The sequence below is a fragment of the Podospora bellae-mahoneyi genome (genome assembly GCF_035222275.1).
Source record: "Podospora bellae-mahoneyi strain CBS 112042 chromosome 1 map unlocalized CBS112042p_1, whole genome shotgun sequence".
NCBI lineage: Eukaryota > Fungi > Ascomycota > Sordariomycetes > Sordariales > Podosporaceae > Podospora > Podospora bellae-mahoneyi.
Genome location: NW_026946359.1, coordinates 6,992,670 through 7,012,670, shown reverse-complemented (window position 1 = coordinate 7,012,670; position 20,001 = coordinate 6,992,670). Strand labels below are relative to the sequence as shown.

Sequence of the window (20,001 nt, the reverse complement as noted above, 5' to 3'; positions counted from 1 at the left end):
TCTTATATGCTGCATCTCCTGTGCCCCAGATGTTTCTCCTGAATAACTTTGTTTACTTATTGGTCACTCGTGATATCATCACCCCCCTTTCTTCCTTGATACTGGACAATGCCCCCTACACATGCATTGTACAGCTGTCAGTGGACCCTCTTTACGCGTTCACGTGCATCGTGAGGAATGGTTTCACGCCCCTTTTGATTTGTGCACATTACCTAACCACAAGGGCTCCACCGCAGGTTTTCGGTGGAGCTGTTCATTCCTTTCCAGAATTTCCCAAGGAGGGGCAAAGCGCAATTGGAAGCTTGTGCGGGGCAGGGAACACCGTTGCGCTGAAACCAAGCCGGCGAGTCAGCCCCCCGTTTGGTGCCATGTGCCTTGCATCTTGTGCCTGGCGCGGTGCCGTGTTTGGCTTTCTGGAGGAAGCCATCACGTGCACACAATGAAGAGAAATCACCAGCCCAAGCTCCGGAATACCGCAGTGAGCTCCGCAACAAGATAGCGAGCGATGAGGTGGTAGCATTGGGGAACTTGTGTGGTACCGACTGACAGCTGACTCCAGTTAAAATAAACTGAATCAAAAGCTTTCAATTATGCCCCCCGTCCATCTCCGGGGGTGGGAACTGGTTAGACTGGATATGATTGTCGCTTGGAACGAATCAGATCTCGGACCGTGAACATCTTCACGGCGATTGGTGATGGGGAGAGCGCATCTCTACATAAATAGCAATCACGGTCAGATAGACATCGTGAATGGCTTCACACATCTTCACTGCCCTCTGGATTAGGATACCTATTGTTGAGGTGGCCTCTGGTCCCAGCCGGACCTCTCTGTTTGGTAGCTGTCCTTTGACACCAAGCTAATTGTTTGATGGGCGGTGCTGGAGCTCAATGAGCACTGAGACACCAATGACTCCCAAAAAACAAGAGACGAGCTGACATTGTATCTCGGACGCTGCAGGCTGGAAAAGCAGCGGGAGATGACGCTTGCTGGCGTCTTGGCCCTGCTTCCACAGGTGGAGAGATCAATGCAAGCGTGCCAAGCGCCCGCAATGCCACGGAGCACAGATGCCTGAGGCAAGAACACCACCAGACATCTGGGCGATCTGCTCCGCTCCCACAGTTCTGGATTGTTCGTCCATCACGCCAATGCATCGAAGACATCCAGCAGATTCCTGTCTCCCTCGCTGCTGGATTCACCCAGTCTCTCCCTCTATCGCCCCCACCGCTGTCGTCGCCGTCAACCCGACCTTATATTTTTTTTCTTTTTTTTCTCTTTTTTTTGCTATTACCATTTTCCTAATTCGCCCATCCTCCACTCTGCAGACGACCGTCGCCAATCTTGATTGTGTTGCGCGACGTTGGCCTGTTTTGCTGCAGCTGCTGTTGTTTGATTTGCTAAGCCTCGGTGTGCGCGCGCGTTCCGATCAAATTGACCCCTCAACGTCAACAGAGCTCAGGCCGACCTAGGACTTACTATTGTACACAATCCTCCCTTGGGGGTGTGCGCTACATACCCATCTATCTGTCTGACTGTCTGCCTCGTGTCGCGTAAATCCGCCCACACACTCCAACATACTCCCAGAAACAAAACACCTCACGGCCGCCACTGCACCACCATCACCACCCACCAATCCTACCGACGTGTTCCTTTCCCTCTTTTTCGCCGTCTCTCGGTTTCTGGTTCTCCTTCATTTGCGATACGCCATTTCAGCTACTACTGCCACTACTTCCTTACTAATTGTCTCTAACTTGTCTTCTTTGCCCAATTCGACCTACGGAATCCGGGGCTTCTATTATTTCACGCCACTTCAACACGACCCGCTGCCGAACCTTTTTTTTATTTTTTATTTTTTTTTTAAAAAAAAACAAAATAAAATAAAAAAAAAAGCTCTTTTTTAACGTTTTACTACGGCAGCTGGGTCTGGCCACCACGCGCCACCGATCGAGATCCGATTGATGTCCAACAAAGCGAGGGAGGAATAGGTGACGTTGCTTCGTTCATCCCAACAAAACAAACCACTGCCATACACAGCTTGGCGGTGCTGCGAGCAGGCAAAGCCCCGAATCTTTGGGGCCTGCCTGTCCGAGGGCGTTCTCGGGCATCATGGCGACTTCGGTTGCATCTGACAAGCCCGTCGAGGCTTTGGGTCCCGGAGAGGTTGCTGACCCTTTCGTCATAAGTCCGTCTGGCCCGACACATCTTCGGCATTCCAACTTCGATGGCCACCTCCTCGCCCTTGCTCCCGGCGCTTCGGCCGAGCAAACAAAACGCGCCATTCAGGCCCATCTGCGGGATACCGAACGGCGAATGGAGGAAGCTGGAAAGCTGGGTACCGCACTTGTACAACAGCAGAAGGAGCTCACGGAAAAGCTTCGGGAGGTGGAGCGCTTGCAATCGGAAGCCGAACTTGATCCCGACCTGCGCCAAAGACTCCTGGATATCGAGAAGGATTACAGTGAGGTGGCGAGGGACAGTGCGCGCGCTTTGCTTCCAAAGCAGAGGGTTCCCAGCAGTGATTCTCAAGGGTCGCCTTATGCCGCCGAGGGCAAGGCTGGGAGGGTATGTTGTGCCAGATGTTCTCGTCTCTCGAGCACGGGACTGATTCTTGTTTCTAGCGTTCTGTGAGCCCCTCCAAGTTCGAAACGTTGGCGGCGCCATCTCCCACCAAGTTCAGTGTCCCCAATCGAAAGTTGCGCAATCAGCCTGCCAGTCGGATCCACGATATCGAATTCGCTGCCGAAATCAGTACCTCGTTGATTGCACAAGTTCGAAATCTTCAGGCCCTTCTGTCGGAGAGAGAAGAGGAGCTCAAGGAGAGCAAGGCGGACAGGGCGAGACTTGAACTCGAGGCCGAAGGCTTCCAACAACACATCAAAAGCCTGGACGAGAGCGAGTCCCGATACAAGGATGAGAACTGGAACCTCGAGACGCAAATCCACGAGCTCATGGCATCGCAGAAGGAGGCTGCGGAGCGCGAGAAGAAGCTCACGCAGGCTTTGGCTGCTTTGCAATCCGAAAAGAACGCCACCCAGCGAGAGCTGGAGGAGGTCAAGGATAGCATGGCCAAGCAGGAGGAGAAGCACTCGGCAGCTATCAGAAATCTCGAGATCGAGCTTGGCACCAGCCGGCGCAGTGCGGTATCCTTCGAATCGGAACGCTTGACGCTTCAGAAGAGGGTCGAAGAACTCACAAGTCAGAATCAGGAGCTAGCCAAGGCGTTCTCAGCCCAGCGGGGCAGGATGCTGGAGCGGGAATCCACTCGTGGTGTGAGTGATGAGGATCGCAACTCCGGTAGCGACAGAAACACCGGCCCCGAGCAGTCACCGCCTCCTTCGCCTCTAAAAATGACACCTCGCCACTCCGGACTCGAGACCGAAACTCTCAAGACTTCTCTCGGCCATGCTCAACGGACCATCCAGACTCTCAGGACCAACATCCATCGCGAGAAAACCGAAAAGCTGGAGCTGAAGCGCATGCTCCAGGATGCCCGCGATGAGGTCGAGAAGCTGAGAAGCGATCCTCACCCGGCGCCCAAGAAAAACCGCAAGCTTGATGCCAGGGAGGCCAAAAAGCCGAACTTCAAGGTCACGCAGTTGGGTGGCCACCGACCGAGCAGAATCGAAGTGGTGGAAGACCCTGACTGGGATGATGTTTCCGAAGCGCCCTCTCCTCGGACGAATCCGTTCCGTGGCTCAAGCTCTCGGATACCCAACCTCAATATCGGTACCATCCAGGAATCGAGCAGCGATCACTTCGAGACGGCTCACGAGGGTGGCTTCGACACCGCGACTGAGGCCAGCGAGGCTTTTGAGACTGCCCACGAAAGGGGCACTGAGACGACCGAAACGGAAGACTTTGAGACTGGTCTTGAGAACATCACCACGGACGAATCCGAGGACACGGCAACCGAGACAGAATCCGGGCCGAGGCCAGCTCGGGGTGCAGAGTCGATAAGGCGTCCTCCTCCTTTGCCCGCAAGCCAAGACTCGTACTCGTTCGACAGCACGGCGTCAACTTCGAGCGACGAGGAGTATGGCTACGTGGACGTGAGATCACCATCTGCGAACCCTGCCCAGCGGATGCGGGCGCGCATGAACCGTGGATCCATGAGCCAACGTCAACGGCAGCTTAGTGAAGATCCGTCTACCGCACAGAGCAGCCCTCTCGGCGCCCCCGTTCATCGCGGTAGCATCACGGCAACGCCTCAGCAGAGCCTGTTTGCCGAGTTGAACAACATGGATAACAGCGATGAAGATTCATACGGTGGTACCCCCGCCCGCAGTCTCCGTTCCATGACGCCTGCCACACCCGCCAGCGTGATTAGAGGCCATCTCTCGCCAGCTCCCGATGTCCCGAGGATGCCGATCAAGAGGGTGACCATGGTCGACAGTGGGATGATGACAGAGCCAGTGGACGTTCGTGACCTTGTTGAGTCTGGCGTGTTCAGTGATGGGGAGAGCTCAATCTCGGCTCCACCAAGTGTCATTCACATGGAACGGAGTCGTCCAAGAACGATGGAGTCTGTGATTGCCCGTCAGAGATCTATGGAGTCTGTCATTGGGCCCAAGAGATCTATGGAGTCTGTTGTTAGACCTAAGAGGTCCATGCAGTCTGTCATCGGACCTCACACGTCTGTGGAATCTGTCATCGGCCCCAGAAAGTCCAGTCAATGGCTGGGAAGCGAACTCAACCAGGGCCGGCCGGCATCGGTCATGTCGTACAGCGATGTCAGCGTCCAGCATGATTCGGATGCGGAAGACAGGCCTGCGCAATTCCCATCTCCTTCGACCTCACCTCGGCAGCGTGCTCTGTTCCCCACTCCCGTTGTCGTCCCACCGCAGACTTTGAGCCTTTCAAGCATCCAGTCGGAAGACATTGCGCCTGTCATTGAGCCCGAGCTTCTTCCAACGCCCCCTTCGCTGAGCTTGTCTGCCATTTTGACACAGCACACGGAGCCAGTGCGAGAGCCAGAGGTGCCTCCGCCGAAGCTCACTCTTGCACCAGTCTTGTCTCAGAACGTCGAGCCCGTGGCTCCTGTGCCGCCAGTTCTGAGCGTGCCTGCCACTGCTTCTCTGGATATCGAGCCAGTTTCGGAGCCGGAGGTTGTTCCAGCTCCCCTATCGCTCTCGGCAGTTCTCGGTGAGCAAATCGAGCCAATTGCAGAGCCCGAGCCCACCCCTGCGGTTCTCTCTCTCTCTTCCGTCCATGCTTTCCATGACGTTGAGCCCGTTCCCGAACCTGAGCCGGTTCCTGCGCCTCTCAGCTTCTCGGCTGTCTTGTCGACGGCGGTGGAGCCTATTGCCGAGGTGGTGCCAACACCGGCGGCGCTCTCCATCTCGAGCGTACATGCCTACCATGATTTCGAGCCCATCGAGGCCCCAGAGCCAGAGCCTGTTCCTCTGTCCATGTCGACAATCTGCGCGGAGGAGGTCGAGCCAACAGCTCCGCCATCCCCCATTCTTCTGTCATTCGCCAGCATCGTGGCCGAAGATGTCGAGCCAGTGGAGCAGCCATTCGACCTCCCAGCCCCGGCAGTTGTTCCTGTCGTTGCAGCACGCAGCGTGGAGACAAAGCTCGAGGCGCCCGCTTCGCCTCCTCTTTCTTTCTCGTCTATCAAGTCAGAGGCCGTCGAGCCTCGCCAGGAGCCAGAACCGGCTGCGCCCGCATTCGGTCTTGCCCCTATTCAATCCCAGGACGTTGAGCCCCGCGAAGTGCCCCTTCCTGCACTCTCCATATCGACGCTCAAGACCTGGGATGTTGAGCCTCAGGAGCCGCCTGCGCCGGCGCTCTCCCTGTCAAGCATCCAGGCTTGTGCTGTCGAACCTGTTGAGGCGGTCCGTCCGCCGCTGTCTTTGTCAGCTGTTGCGGCATTGGATGTGGAGCCTCGCGAGACGCCTTTGCCGGTTCTCTCATTGTCATCTGTTCGGCAGACTCTGGATGTCGAGCCACGCGAAGAGCCAGTCGTCCCTCCCCCTACCTTGTCCCTGGTATCCATTCAGTCGCAGGCTGTGGAGCCTCTCGAGGCTCCCGAGGTTCCAGCTCCTCTCTTGTCTATTTCGGCCATCGGCTCCCAAGTTGTTATTGACCCGGTTGAGCCAGAGGAGCCCAAGTCCATCCTCCCGCCGCTCACCATTTCTGCGATCCAGTCACTGCAAACCGAGCCAAGCGAGGGACGCAGCCCCAAGAGAAATGCGTTCATCATTCCCCGTGGCACGGACGGCCAGGAGCAGGATGCTCAGGCGTCAGAGGAGCAGCCCGCGCAGAAGCAGCCTGTGCTTACTGCCGATCAGGGCGTTCAGACAACATTGACATCCGAGGCCATTGACCAGTTGCTCCTGGCAAATAGCCAGCAATCTCTTCCGCCACACGATCTTGAACGTTCCAGCTCACATCTCAGTATGGGCACGCCATCCACGGTTCGCATTAATCGGGCCCGCCAGGGCAGCTTCGACAGCACGCTGCGGTCGAAGGGCAAGGCTGCTACCGACACTGTCACTGAGCCTATTGATGCCGTACTTCTTAGGAGGCCAGGCAGCTCTGCTAGCATCAGGAGCTCCGCCGAGGACATTGTCCCGCCCCTGCCAGCCAACCACAAAGAAGCCATCGAGGCTGCGAGGACCAATTCTTCGGGCGGCGGTCAGGAAACCATCAACAGCATGCCACCGCCACTGTTCCCCGCCTCTGCCATGCGCCCGCGGACTCCCACGCATAGACGCCCCTTGTCACCCGCGGGTGCTGCTGGTAACGGTGGTCGTGCTACTCCCACACCACGTGCTCACAAGAATGGATCGATTCGCGAGATGCCCGAAGTCCATTCGCCGTCGAGAATGACAGCCCGCAGCCGCAAGTCCTCTATTTCATCCTTCGCATCCGAGGTCGACACTCGATTCAACATTCACCCCGAGGGCGGTTATGACACGTCTGGCTTGGGTCCCAACACGGACCCTCGCATGATCCAGGCCATCACCCAGACGATGATTGGAGAGTACCTGTGGAAATACACGCGCAAGGCCGGCCGTGGTGAGATGTCTGAGAACCGTCACCGGAGGTACTTCTGGGTGCACCCGTACACGCGCACTCTGTACTGGAGCGACCGGGACCCATCATCTGCCGGACGTCATGAGCTTCGTGCCAAGAGTGTTCCTATTGAGGCCGTACGCGTCGTAGCGGATGACAACCCGATGCCCCCTGGGCTGCACAGGAAGAGCTTGGTCATCGTGTCGCCTGGCAGAACCATCAAGTTCACCTGCACGACTGGTCAACGACATGAGACATGGTTCAACGCCCTGTCTTACCTTCTCCTTAGGACGTCGAACGATGGCCAGTCGGATGCCGAAGAGATGGCTGGCCACATTACAAGTGCCGATGTTGACGAATTCAACCCAAGCTATGGCAAGCGGATGCCCCATGGCACTCGCGGTGCTCCTTCTCTGTCCTCGTACAATTCCCGAACAGTACGGGAGTCGCCAACCATGGACCACTACCTCAATGTTCCCACTCTCACCCCGTCTCGCTCCAAGATTTCTCAGCAGCAGCAGCAGCAGCAGCAACCACCGCAAGCGGCGCGGTCATCTGGAACGCTGAGCCGCATCAGCGGATACTGGAAAGACAGCAAGGTCTTGGGCGGGACATTTGGCAGCTTGAGGAGCAGAAGTGTTTCGGGGCGCGATACCGCACAGAGCATGTATGAATCTAGTGAAGTGCAGGATAGTGCGGAGGATCTCAGACAGATCATCGAGCAACAAGATCGCGAAGCGGATCGGTTGGAGAATGTTCGGGCGTGTTGTGATGGTAAGTCGATGAGTTGAATTTCGATTTGGTATGTCTTTGACATGTCGGGCTGACAGTTGACCAGGTAAACATGATGTGGGCACCTTGACCAGCAGTTCAAAGCGTGGCCGTAACTCGCGGCAAGGCTTTCACTCGCACACGGGCCCTTCTTCAACCCCAACACCGGTCGGGACCGTCAGGTCTCGGGCATAAAATCAGACTGCCGTCAAAAAAAAAAAAACAAAAAAAAGAAAAAAAGAAAAAAAAAACCATACAAGCAAACTATACACACTCACAACTGAGTCTCCTTTTCCTTGGAAATAATAAGCCATGACGGGATTTCTTTTCATGGGTACTCAAAATTTCATTAACCCTACTCTTCTTGTCGATCGCTACAAAGTAAACCATTTCTGTTGTCTGAATGCATTGGGGGGAGAAAGAAAGCATCTTGCGTGTTGTGTAACGAATACAGACTTGGGGCCATAAACTACTTGGGAAATTTTCGCCTTTGATGACGTTGATGATTATTTTCCACACAATTTTCTCGTCAAAGTCTTTTTGTTTTCATCAACCGGCATTTTTCTTCTTTTCCCTTGTATTACTACCACTTCCGTCGCCGCCGTCGCCGCCGTCGTCACCTTTAACGCTAGCAACGGCGTCAACCAACAACCTACCACCGAAGAGTCTCCAAGCTGCGCCTACCCGACTCGATCACACCTCATCTATAAAATCTGGAACAACAAAGCTCTCAACAAACTCTCGGGATATTGGGTCTTTTTTTTTTTTTTTTTTTCTTGGTCCTGGGTGGGAAATCACGGGAGGCGTCAACATGGCGGGAGAAAGCGGAGAAAGCGGAGAAAGCGGAGAAAGCGGAGAAAGCGGAGAAAGAAGGAGAAGAAAAAAAAAGTAAAAAAAAAGTAAAAATAAGAAGAAAAAAATAAAAAGAGTTGAGAGGTTGGGAGAGTTGTTGGTGTGGTAAGGTGTCGTGGGTTGGGGCTGGGGTGGACGCGGGGGTTCATAAGGTGGGTGTCATGGGGATGTGGCTTTTTCTGTCAGTTTGTTTGTCAGATATCTATCTCTCATGGGGAAGGGGGGGAGGTGGGTTGTTGGTTCTCTTTCTCTTGAAAGTATGTTTCTTATTAGGTATTTTGAAACGAGTGAAATGATTTTTATTTATTTTATTTTAATATATATACATATATATATACATACGATGGAAATGAAATGGTGCTTGTTGTACACAGACGACGCACCTACACATGATCTTGAAAGCTAACCTATTTCTCTTTTTCCGCACCAGTTAAGATAGAAACAGACCTCAAATGTTGCACGGCTTTGCTTCCGACACCGCCTTAGAAACATCATGTTGGAGTAGGGTACACACACACACACACACATCTTTCTTTTTTTTTCATGTCCTCGAGAAAAGCAAAAGAGTGGTTGGTCAGACAAACCCCCGAGCTTTTTGTTGCGCCGGTGGTGATATATATATTCCCACCACACGGCCCAACTGGCGACCTTGTGTACTTACTCTCGGCTTGACCCATATTTCACACAACCCCCCTCGGTATTGGCTGCTTTCTTATGGGTAACTTTTGGAAAGATGGGTACCTCGGGTGGCCCCAAGGCCGGTGTGACGAGCTCCACTATTCGCCCTCTCGACATTGTGTTGAAGCTCTGGCTATTTGATAGGTTGATCATGGGGACGTGTTTGATGGGTTGACACACATTGAGACACATTGACACACATTGACACGGCCGACAGGCGGCAGGCGGCAAAAAAGTATCCGTCTTGGTTTTTCTTGCTTTTTGGGGGAGTCCTCTGTAGGTGTGGCATCCGATCGAGGTTGCAGTTATGCTGCCGGCCGCCGGGAGGCGAGATGAGGTTGGCACCCGGTTGTGTCTTGCAAAGTCTGTTCTTGCTCCGCACCGTGAGAATGAGCTGAAGCTTGTAGCATGAACGACGTTAGAGATGGTTTGGGCTCTTCCGAATAGGCAAAGTGAGGAAGATGGATCTTTTGTTGTCTCTGAGAGAATGGGGAAGAACTTGGCGAGAGTCTCCTGGTGCGTGCCTTAGTGGTTGCCTTGCATGCTCAGGTCAAGGACGGATAGATGGGTTTCAGTTTTGATTGTCCTGAAAAACGTACCGGAGAAGGGGGGGGGGTTACCTGCCTGCCGACATCTCGGCCATCTTCACGCCTTATTCTACCACAGGAGACTCTTCCTCTTGGCTGTACTAGGTGTGCATCCAGGGTGGTGACATTGCATCGACCGGTCAACATGTAGGGCTCTTGGGTGGAGACACGACTGCAATTCTCTGCAGCTGTGATTGGACTGGGTGCTTTTGGGCATGTACATTGCGAATGTATATCTCGACCGGTGAAGCTGTAGGGCTGTCTGGGGGTAGAATGATAGAGTGAACAGACTCTTGTTTGTATTTTTGGCATGGATTAATGTGGATCAGGGAGGGTGGTATTGCATGGACCGGTCAAGAAATAAGGCTGGTTTATATATTGACCGGTCAAGATGTGGGTGTGGTCTCTACCTAGGTACTTGGCTGGCAAGACGACAGGGAGAGACTTCTATGACGGTTGGGAAATAACTGCATGAGTAGGAATATAAAAGTGTTTGTGTAAGGCAGAGGAACTTGACGAAAGAGTGGAGAAGAGGTAACTTGGATGTCATAAAGACTGAACCAAGATCGCCCGTGGGCTGGATAGACATAATGCCTATCTGTCATCATACCTACTGCGAGACAGAGGGAATGTATACGCCTCTATATCTTGACATACAAACCAACATGCACCGTATAGTCTCCGTGGTTCGCCTGAGCGGCAACCCGCGCTGAATAACACTTGATATCGAAGCAAGCTGCGCAAACTCACTGTTGCCTTCCTCCAAACGGGGGCAAATTGACCTGCAACATGCTCGCCCCGGGAACGGTACCCAACTCCAATGAGAGCTCATACACCACCCTCCAAATGTCAAGCTCTTTCCCCCTCAGCCCTTTTTCTTGACCGGTCCATGCAGGTGGGTGACATTGCCTCGACCGGTCAAGAGAAATGCCACTTCTCGTGCATTAAATGCGTTGACATGCGTCGACCGGTGAGCAGATTTCCCCCATTTTCCACCATTTCGAGCCTGAAAGGGGGGTCTGGCCCCACACCGGTGACAGGGATTCGTGTTTGTGCTTCATGCACGAAGTTTTCGACATCTCGAAGCAAGGACCGAGGCGCAAAGGTGAACGGTGAGTGAGCTGCAGAGGTGAAGGCAAGGTGAGGAAGATGCTGGCTTTCGTAAGCATTTGCGGAGGTGGGGCCGCCAAGCTTCTGGAAGCATTCGAAGCTCGGGCCATGTTTGTGATGAGGTAATTGGAATCCCAAATCGATATCCCAAAGCAAACGGCCCATGATGCTTTTGCCTCGCGCCTCACACCTTGAACAACACAACTTCAATTTGACAACCTGCTGCCACCCCTTTCTCCCTCTGAACCCACCCAAGAAGATATCATGGCAGACCCAACACCATCAACAGAGGCCCCCGCTTCCGGCCCTGCCGCGCCCGTAGCCATCTTCAAAAAGCGCGGCGCAAAAGCCAAAGCCAACCTCCGCAAAAGACCAGCAACAACCCCTCCCGCCGCCTCCGACTCGGACTCGGACTCGGATTACTCCTCCTCCGAAGACGAATCCGGCCGGCGCATCAAGCGCCGCAAGCGCAACACCGCCGCCGTGGTCACGGCCTCCTCCAGAGACAGAGCGAACCCCCAGTCTGAGCAAGATCTTAAAGCCACCATCTTCACCACCGACCGCGCCTCCGCCCTCGCCCTCGACTCCTCCAGGCGCGACGCCACAAAACAAACAAACTGGTTCGACGAAGAAAAAGATCTCTCCGCCAAATCCCTCCTCGGCTCCACCCGCTCCATGCCACCCCCCTCCTCCTCCTCCACCACCTCGGGGCCAGATGGAACCTACAAAGGCCTGGCCAACGCAACCTCGTACATCCAAAAGAACCCCGATGCCCCCTCCCGAAAAGTAGGCCCCGTGAAAGCCCCCACCAACATCCGCACCATCACCATCACAGACATGGCGCCCGACGTGTGCAAGGACTACAAAAACACCGGCTTCTGCGGCTTCGGTGACAACTGCAAGTTCCTCCACGCCAGAGAAGACTACGCCCACGGGTGGCAGCTGGACAGGGAGTGGGAGAACGTCACAAGGGGAAAGAAGGTAATAGGGGGCACGGTGGTTGCCTCTGCCGAACGAAAAGCGAACAAGGATCCCAACCAGGGTGAGGATGAAAGAGACGAGGAGGAGGAGGAGGCGGCGATGCTGGAGAAGATCCCGTTTGTGTGTATCATTTGCAGGGGGGATTACAAGAGCCCGGTGGTGACAAGGTGTGGGCATTATTTCTGCGAGGGGTGCGCGTTGAAACGGTATAGAAAGGACCCGAGCTGTGCGGCCTGTGGGAGCGGGACGAACGGGGTATTTAACGCGGCCAAGAAACTGCAGAAGCTGTTGGAGAAGAAGAAGGAGAGGGCGGCGAGGAGGAGGCGGGAGGCGATTGAGAATGGGGAGGATGTTAGCAGTGAGGAGGAGGGGGAGGAGGAGGAGGAGGAGTAGGAATAGGGGGGTTCGGATGAAGAGCAAAGAAAGATATGTATAAGCATCATGAGCATACCAACTTGATACCCTGGCATGTCTTTGGGAAATAGACTGCTGCATAGCCTGCTTGAAAAATCACAAACCTATTTGCGTCCCACAACGAGTCTGATGTGTATGATGAAGCCATGATGCGGTTCTGCTGTTAATCTGCAGCCATTAAAAGCTAAGCCAGCTATGTCTGTCCTCCATCTTTGAGGTCTGATGTCCATGATTTAAAAAAAAAATAAAACCCCCCAAAAAATAAGAATAAAAAATATTAATAAAAAAAACAAGTTAAAAACAAAAACAAGAGGTAACTCCATCCGTTTCCTGCCGCCTAAGCCAAACCGTAAACCATTCCTGTAATTTGATCTACCCACGAAAGGAAAGTGCCTGCTCGAGTAAATGCACCCCACAGATGATGTAGGGTTCCGTGAGATAACGAATAAGACCGCCCTCCCCTCCCCCCCCCCCTGAATGACGGCCCACATGAAACAAATACAAAAAGCCATAAAGTGTAAGAACCCTCCTAAATCCCCATGGTGTTGTCATGTTCGATGCCGGGTGTCACACTGGCGATGAACTTCAAGAAAACCACCAGATACTGGTCAACTCTGATGGCCACCTCCTGGTCGGCAGCATCGATCTCCTCCCACTCGTCATTCTCAGCCCCCGAGCCGAGGTTGAGGTCCTTAACCTGAGAAGCAAGAGACCCAACGCCACCGCTGCTGCCTGCCTTGGCGGTTGCCGCCTTTTGCTTTTCTCTGCGCAGCTTGAGAGCCGCGTCGGCTCTGTCGAGAAGTGTCTTCATGACGGGCGCGTGCTTGCACGGGTGAACGCTGGCCATCTTGACTTGATGGGCGAAGAAGGGGAAGTTCTCGAGCGTGACGGTTTTGTCCTTGTAGTCTCCAACGATATCCTCCATCATGAGATGGGGTGGGAGGGGCTGGCCGTTGGGAAGATAGCCCGAGAGATACATGCGGGGCGTCCGGTAATATGGAGAGTAGACAATGTAGAGCGAGTATGTGCGTCTTCCACTATAAGGAACGAATCAAAGGTTAGCCACAAAAAGGTATTGAGAGAGCATCATCTGGTAGCAGTCCCGTGACCGTATCCCATCATACCTGTTCTGCCCGCCAGCCGAAGCATCACGGATGATGGCCTCATCGTCCTCATCATCTTCCATATCCGGAATATCATCGTCGTCCTCGATCACTTCTCTCTCTCCAACATTCCCAGCATCGTCCACCGTTCGCACTTCTTTGACCTTGAGCGGCTGCGAGCTGGTCAACCCGCCGGTCCGGAGCCAGCCGTCGTCATCACTGCTCTTGCCGCCCTCCACTACGGCCTCCTCATGGCCAGCATCGCCCGCAAAGTCCGAGTCGAGTCGGCGGTTGCACGGGACATGACGAGTCACCAAGTACTGCTTTCCTGCTGGCAGCTGGCTGACGCGCTGGGCTGGGGTTTCGGCATCCGACCACGACCAGGTCGGGAATTTGTACACCAGATAGTCGCCGGCTGCAATGAACTCCTCAGGGGTGATCTCGCCCGTCTTGCGGAATGTCGACGTGTGGCTCGCGGGGGTGTACCTGTCCCGCAGGCTGTTTACGGTCGAGTAGAGGATGTTCATCGTTGCGATTCTCGGTTTGCTTCAGTCGACGGATTTGGCCGGCGGGGGTGTATGAAGGTCTCAAGGCGGGGGTGGAGTAGTTTATCAAGCACGCTGTTGTCGGTGATAAGGGGTTACTGGTTACCGGCAAGGCAAAGGCAGTTGTTTGTTCGCAGGTTCACAAAAAAACGGAGAAAGTCTGGTCTGGGTATTTAGGAGGGGAAATGCAAAATGTCAAGAGGCATAAAGGAAGTTTGGATGAACTAAGGTCTGAATGCTTATGAGCTTATGACCAACTGTATCCTATCCTCGTGACGGCCGGCAAAGATGATGACGAGCCGCACGAGCTTCAGCGTGCGCGGCAACCAGAAGGCAGCCTCCTGTTCTCTGCCTGGAACCCATGTCGGATCAGCTGGCAGGCGTCACTTGTCTGGTGGGGTTCGAAGCTTCGTCCCCACTCTGATTCATTTCGCGCCAGCTGACACATGATTGCTTGCTGCCCCGCACGCCGGTCCGTCCTTGGGTCCGACCCCCCAGACGGCATCCATCATTGGCTGCAGCTGTTGGGGAGCGGTTTGGGGCGCAAGGCAAGCAGAGATGCAACTTCCAAGAAGGCTGACGACGACGGGAGAGGCAAGCTCTGGGCTCCACGACCTAATAACTCTCTTTTCCCCTGGAATCACCTCCAATTTCCGTATCCCCCAGTTTGTTTTGGCCCTGAGCCCTCCTGAACCCGGGCTGGCCATCGCTGAAGTTGCGCCTGGCTCTGTCGCATGTTGAACCGAGTGTGCTTGCTCTCCCTGGAAAACCAATCCGTGTGCCGGCGTGTTATATCATTGAAGCAAGCGCAAGCAAGTATTCAGAGTGAGCGCGTTCTCGCTTCTCTCGCTTGTCTCGTTTATCTCGCTCCTGTCCATAGCTGCCCAGCATGGCCACGATACGCAGCCTTGATCACACAAAGTGTGTTTCCTTTTCCCACCCACCCAAAGACGCACGCATGCAGTCTGCCGCGCCCATTGCCCGCCGTTTGACTGTTGCAACATGTGGACATGAAAACATAGCACCCCCCCCCATACTGACCCATCATGTCATCCAGGTCCGAAGCCGAGCTCGCCATCAACATCAAGAAAGCTACGAGCCCCGACGAGACGGCACCGAAGCGCAAGCATGTTAGAAGTTGTATTGTCTACACCTGGGACCACAAGTCCTCCCAATCCTTCTGGGCTGGTCTGAAGGTCCAGCCCATCCTCGCCGACGAGGTCCAGACCTTCAAGGCTCTCATCACAGTCCACAAGGTTCTCCAAGAAGGCCACCCCAGCACCCTCAGGGAGGCGCTGAACAACAGGTCGTGGATCGATAGCTTGAACCGCGGCATGTCGGGCGAGGGCATGCGCGGATACGGCCCACTGATCAAGGAATATGTCTACTACTTGCTCGCGAAGCTTTCGTTCCACCAGCAACACCCAGAGTTCAACGGCACGTTCGAGTACGAGGAGTACATCAGTCTCAAGGCTATCAACGACCCGAACGAGGGATACGAGACGATCACCGACCTCATGACGCTGCAAGACAAGATTGATCAGTTCCAGAAGCTCATCTTCTCCCACTTTCGAACCACTGGCCAGAACGAATGCCGGATTTCGGCCCTTGTGCCTCTCGTCACGGAGAGTTATGGTATCTACAAGTTCATCACGAGCATGCTCCGGGCCATGCACTCGGCCACTGGTGACAACGATGCCCTGGAGCCGCTTCGGGAGAGGTACAATGCTCAGCACTACCGCCTTGTCAAGTACTACTACGAGTGCTCCAATATTCGCTACCTCACCAGTCTCATCACCATTCCGAAGCTTCCGCAAGACCCACCGAACCTCCTCGCCGAGGATGAGTCGGCGCCAGCGTTGCCGGCCCGCCCCAAGCAAGAAATCGAGAAGCAGCCGACTCCTCCGCCACCGGTACCCAAGTCCGAAGAGCCCGATCAGATGAACGAGTTCTGGAAGAGCGAGATTGATCGCCAGAACCGCGAGTACGAGGAGCAGCAGCGCGTGTTGGAGGCCCAGCAGCAGCAGGCCCTTCGTGCCCAACAGCAGGCTCAGCTACAGGCGCAACGGGACTTTGAGGAGCAGCAGCGGCGGCTGATGGAACAGCAGCAGCGGGAACAGGAGGCTCTGAGAAATCAGCAGGCGCAGTGGCAGACGCAGGGCCGGCTGGCGGAACTGGAACAAGAGAACCTGAACGCCCGTGCCCAGTACGAGCGTGATCAGCTCATGCTTCAGCAGTACGATCAGCGGGTCAAGGCCCTCGAGGGCGAGCTGGCCACAATCCAGGGCAACTTTGGGCAGCAGCTCGCCAGCAGAGACGACCAGATCAGGTCGTTGCAGGAGCAGGTCAACACTTGGAGGTCAAAGTACGAGGCTCTCGCCAAGCTCTACTCTCAGCTTCGTCACGAACACCTCGATCTTCTTCAGAAATTCAAGGCTGTTCAGCTCAAGGCCGCCTCGGCCCAGGAGGCGATCGACAGGCGCGAGAAGCTGGAGCGCGAGATCAAGACGAAGAACCTCGAGCTCGCGGACATGATTCGCGAGCGTGACAGAGCTCTTCACGAGAAGGACAGGCTGACGGGTTCCAACAAGGACGAGGTCGAGAAGCTCAAGCGTGAGCTGCGCATGGCTCTCGACCGTGCGGACAATCTGGAGCGCAGCAAGGGCAATGAGCTCTCCACCATGCTCTCCAAGTACAACCGCGAGATGGCCGATCTCGAGGAGGCCCTGCGCAACAAGACGCGGGCTCTTGAGGATGCTCAGGCCAAGCTTAGGGAGGGGAGTTCCGACTTGGAGATGCTCCTCCGCGAGAAGGAGGAGGAGCTGGAGGTGTATAAGGCCGGCATGGATCAGACGCTGATCGAGCTCAACGAGCTGAAGAACAACCAGGGTGTGTCGGACCAGGCTCTTGACGGCCAGCTCGACGCCATCATCCTGGCCCAGCTTGACAAGATCAACGAGATTATCGACTCGGTTCTTCAGGCCGGCGTCCAGCGTGTGGATGATGCCATTTACGAGCTCGACTCGACCATGCAGGCCGGTAACCAGAATGCCTCGCCGTCATACGTCTTGTCACAGATCGAGAAGGCTTCCGCCAGCGCCACCGAGTTCGCCACCTCTTTCAACAACTTCATCGCCGACGGTCCCAACAGCACTCACGCCGAGCTGATCAAGAACATCAGCGTCTTCTCGGGTGCCGTTGCCGATGTCTGCAGCAACTCCAAGGGTCTCATGCGTCTGGCCACCGATGAGAAGAAGGCCGATGCCCTTGCCAACGGTGCCCGGCAGTCGGCTCACTCCACGGTCAAGTTCTTCCGCAGCCTGTTGAGCTTCCGTCTGGAGGGAATGGACCCCCTTCAGAAGACAGACGTCGTCATCAACAGCAACAACGAAGTCCAGATGAACCTGCAGAGGCTCAACAAGTCCGTCGAGGGCTTCGCTCCCGGCTTCGGCAAGCTTGCCAACAAGGGAGACCTCGGCGAGATTGTCGACCAGGAACTCAACCGTGCGGCTGACGCCATTGCTGCTGCTGTGGCTCGCCTCCAGAAGCTCAGGAACAAGCCTCGCGACGGGTATTCCACCTACGAGCTCAGCGTCCACGACTCTATTCTCGACGCCGCCATGGCCATCACCACCGCCATCGCCCAGCTCATCAAGGCTGCCACCGCCACCCAGCAGGAAATCGTCCAAGCCGGCAGGGGCTCCTCCTCCAAGACGGCCTTCTACAAGAAGAACAACCGCTGGACCGAGGGTTTGATCTCTGCTGCCAAGGCGGTGGCCACCTCGACCAACACCCTCATTGAGACGGCCGATGGTGTCATTTCCAACAGGAACACCCCCGAGCAGCTGATTGTTGCCTCCAATGACGTGGCCGCCTCGACGGCGCAGCTAGTGGCGGCCAGCAGAGTCAAGGCCGGCTTCATGAGCAAGAGCCAGGAGAGCCTCGAGCAGGCGAGCAAGGCTGTCGGTGCGGCCTGCAGAGCGTTGGTGAGGCAGGTGCAGGCCATCATCAAGGAGAGGAATGGGATGGAGAATGAGCAGATTGATTATAGCAAGCTGGGGAGCCATGAGTTTAAGGTTCGGGAGATGGAGCAGCAGGTATGTTTTTTCCTCCCTTTAAAGGCGCGCGCGGGGGGGGGGGGAGGGGGCATGGTGGTGAGGCGGGTGGCTAACGTGATGAATTGTATAGGTCGAGATTCTTCAGCTGGAGAATGCGCTGTCTGCGGCCAGGCAGAGGTTGGGTGAGATGAGGAAGATTTCGTATCAGGAGGATTGAGATGAAGAAAGAAGGGGCCGAGAGTTTTTGAGCGGAGGTGGCTGTCACATTTTTGTATTCTTTCTGTTTCGAAGCACACACACACTTTCCCTCTTTGTCAGCAGGCAGATCAGGGTAGGGAGGGGTAAAAGAATGAAAACTAGTTTTTTATTTTTTATTTTTTTTATTTATTTTTTTTTCTTTTCTTTTTTTCTGTGGTAGTTGTTTGGTAATTGTTTGGTTGTATGATGCTGCTGTCTGTTGGGTGGGTGGGTAGGTGGTGGTTTTCTCGGGGAAACTTGCCTTCGGATGTATGTATGTATTTGGGGAGAAAGACAAATTGTAAGAGACTGTTATTTTTGCTTCTTCATGACTTGACTGGTCGGATGTCTTGTTGGATGAACGTGGGCGTCTGCAGTGAGACATGTGAGATTGGATGTTTCTTTGTGACCTGGGCTGAAGATGGTCTGCCACATGGGATGTTCGGTTTCTGTTTGTGAGTGGTCATGTTTTGGGGTTGAAGGGGAGGTGATGATCGAGGTTTGGAGCAGGCTGTCTGACGCCCTTACTTGCGATGGCCCAAAAAGCGGTGAGGGTTGCTCGAAGGAACTGGATATGGTGGCTTCGGGCTCGTCACTGGAGGGTCAGGACTCGCTTGTTCTTTGGACTCGAGCGTCAGGACCTCGCCATTCATCTGGGGGCTCAGAGACCCGGTCGACCAGAGCAAAAGTTGCTGATGACCCACCGTGAGCAGGTGAGGTCGCTGCTTGACGCCGTCGCGTCTGGTTCGCCACCTGCGAACCTTGATGGCCCACATTGGGCAAGCTGAGGTCATTCCCATCTGCCTATTTCGTTCCTTCCTCACTTTTGCTCTTGCGATGGAAGCCAGGTGAATACTCTCCCCAGCCACCTGCTTTTTGACCTCATCACCGGTTGGCCCCCCCAACCTCCCCACATTTTCCTAGCCAGTGAGGGTCCGCGCGCTCGTCGCTCCCCCCATCATCACCAGCCAGAACCCTCTGGTTTCTTCCCCGGAGCACAAATGCCAAAAAATATTGATGGGAAAAGTAGCCCCCACCCATCACAGCGTGAACAAACAGAACCCACCTAGACCCTCACCTTTCCCTTTGGTGCAGCCAGCTCAAGTTGGTTGGTTCCCATGTTGAAGGAATGCAGCGAGGGATTGAAAGCAAAACGCTGGAGCTGGCATGTCTTGCCACCTGCAATTGGGAACATCTCTCCCACACCATTTTTTTTTTTTTTTTGCCGTCGGATTCACTTATGCCATGCCCGCCCTTCCTAGTCATCTATCTGCCTTGTGACATTTGATTTCGAGGGTCCCCCCCCCAAATCCTCAAACCCCAAGAACAGTTCGGTGCGCACGTACCAACCGTTACACCAAAAATATGGCTTTATCCAGGGGGCCACACCCTGGGCTTTTTTTTTTGCGGCTGAAGGGCTTGGCCGATGGTTACCTGCATTAGCGGCAGATCATTGAGCCTTAAATCGACGACATGTCACACTTGGCAACGGTTATGCGAGAAATAGGGTTTTTTTTTTTTTTGGTTTTGGTCGGAGCCAAAGTTTGATGGGTTTATCTAGGGGAGGAAGGGAGAAGGAGACACTAATTAGTGTACATGAGATTGAGGTTGTCGAGAACAAACACTCGTTGCCGTAATGATGCTCGG

At 54.6% G+C, this 20,001-nt stretch overlaps 5 protein-coding genes across 5 annotated transcripts; 4 read left to right on the top strand and 1 right to left on the bottom strand.

Annotated features, from left to right (window-relative positions):
* Positions 1–121: 121 nt before the first annotated feature.
* On the top strand, positions 122–595 carry QC761_120640 (uncharacterized protein; the record flags this gene model as incomplete). The annotated part of the gene is made up of 2 exons (XM_062875349.1): positions 122–478; positions 560–595. 2 exons carry the CDS (start codon positions 122–124, stop codon positions 566–568), a joined length of 366 nt encoding a protein of 121 aa, XP_062738599.1. The 3' UTR covers positions 569–595.
* Positions 596–1,141: 546 nt separating this feature from the next.
* Positions 1,142–8,614, top strand: QC761_120630 (uncharacterized protein). Its single transcript, XM_062875348.1, has 3 exons — positions 1,142–2,560; positions 2,617–7,792; positions 7,857–8,614. The coding sequence occupies exons 1-3, from the start codon at positions 2,105–2,107 to the stop codon at positions 7,982–7,984; spliced, it is 5,760 nt and encodes a 1,919-aa protein (XP_062738598.1). The 5' UTR covers positions 1,142–2,104; the 3' UTR covers positions 7,985–8,614.
* A 2,666-nt stretch (positions 8,615–11,280) lies between these two features.
* On the top strand, positions 11,281–12,390 carry CWC24 (RNA-splicing factor; the record flags this gene model as incomplete). Its single annotated transcript, XM_062875347.1, has 1 exon — positions 11,281–12,390. The coding sequence occupies one exon, from the start codon at positions 11,281–11,283 to the stop codon at positions 12,388–12,390; it is 1,110 nt and encodes a 369-aa protein (XP_062738597.1).
* Positions 12,391–12,539: 149 nt separating this feature from the next.
* Positions 12,540–15,000, bottom strand: ATG3 (E2-like enzyme). The gene is made up of 2 exons (XM_062875346.1): positions 13,536–15,000; positions 12,540–13,448 (listed from the first exon to the last, which is right to left on the bottom strand). The coding sequence occupies exons 1-2, from the start codon at positions 14,039–14,041 to the stop codon at positions 12,941–12,943; spliced, it is 1,014 nt and encodes a 337-aa protein (XP_062738596.1). The 5' UTR covers positions 14,042–15,000; the 3' UTR covers positions 12,540–12,940.
* SLA2 (Synthetically Lethal with ABP1 protein 2) lies at positions 14,611–18,667 on the top strand. Its single transcript, XM_062875345.1, has 3 exons — positions 14,611–14,980; positions 15,117–18,156; positions 18,248–18,667. Exons 1-3 carry the CDS (start codon positions 14,949–14,951, stop codon positions 18,332–18,334), a joined length of 3,159 nt encoding a protein of 1,052 aa, XP_062738595.1. The 5' UTR covers positions 14,611–14,948; the 3' UTR covers positions 18,335–18,667.
* The last annotated feature ends 1,334 nt before the right edge of the window (positions 18,668–20,001 follow it).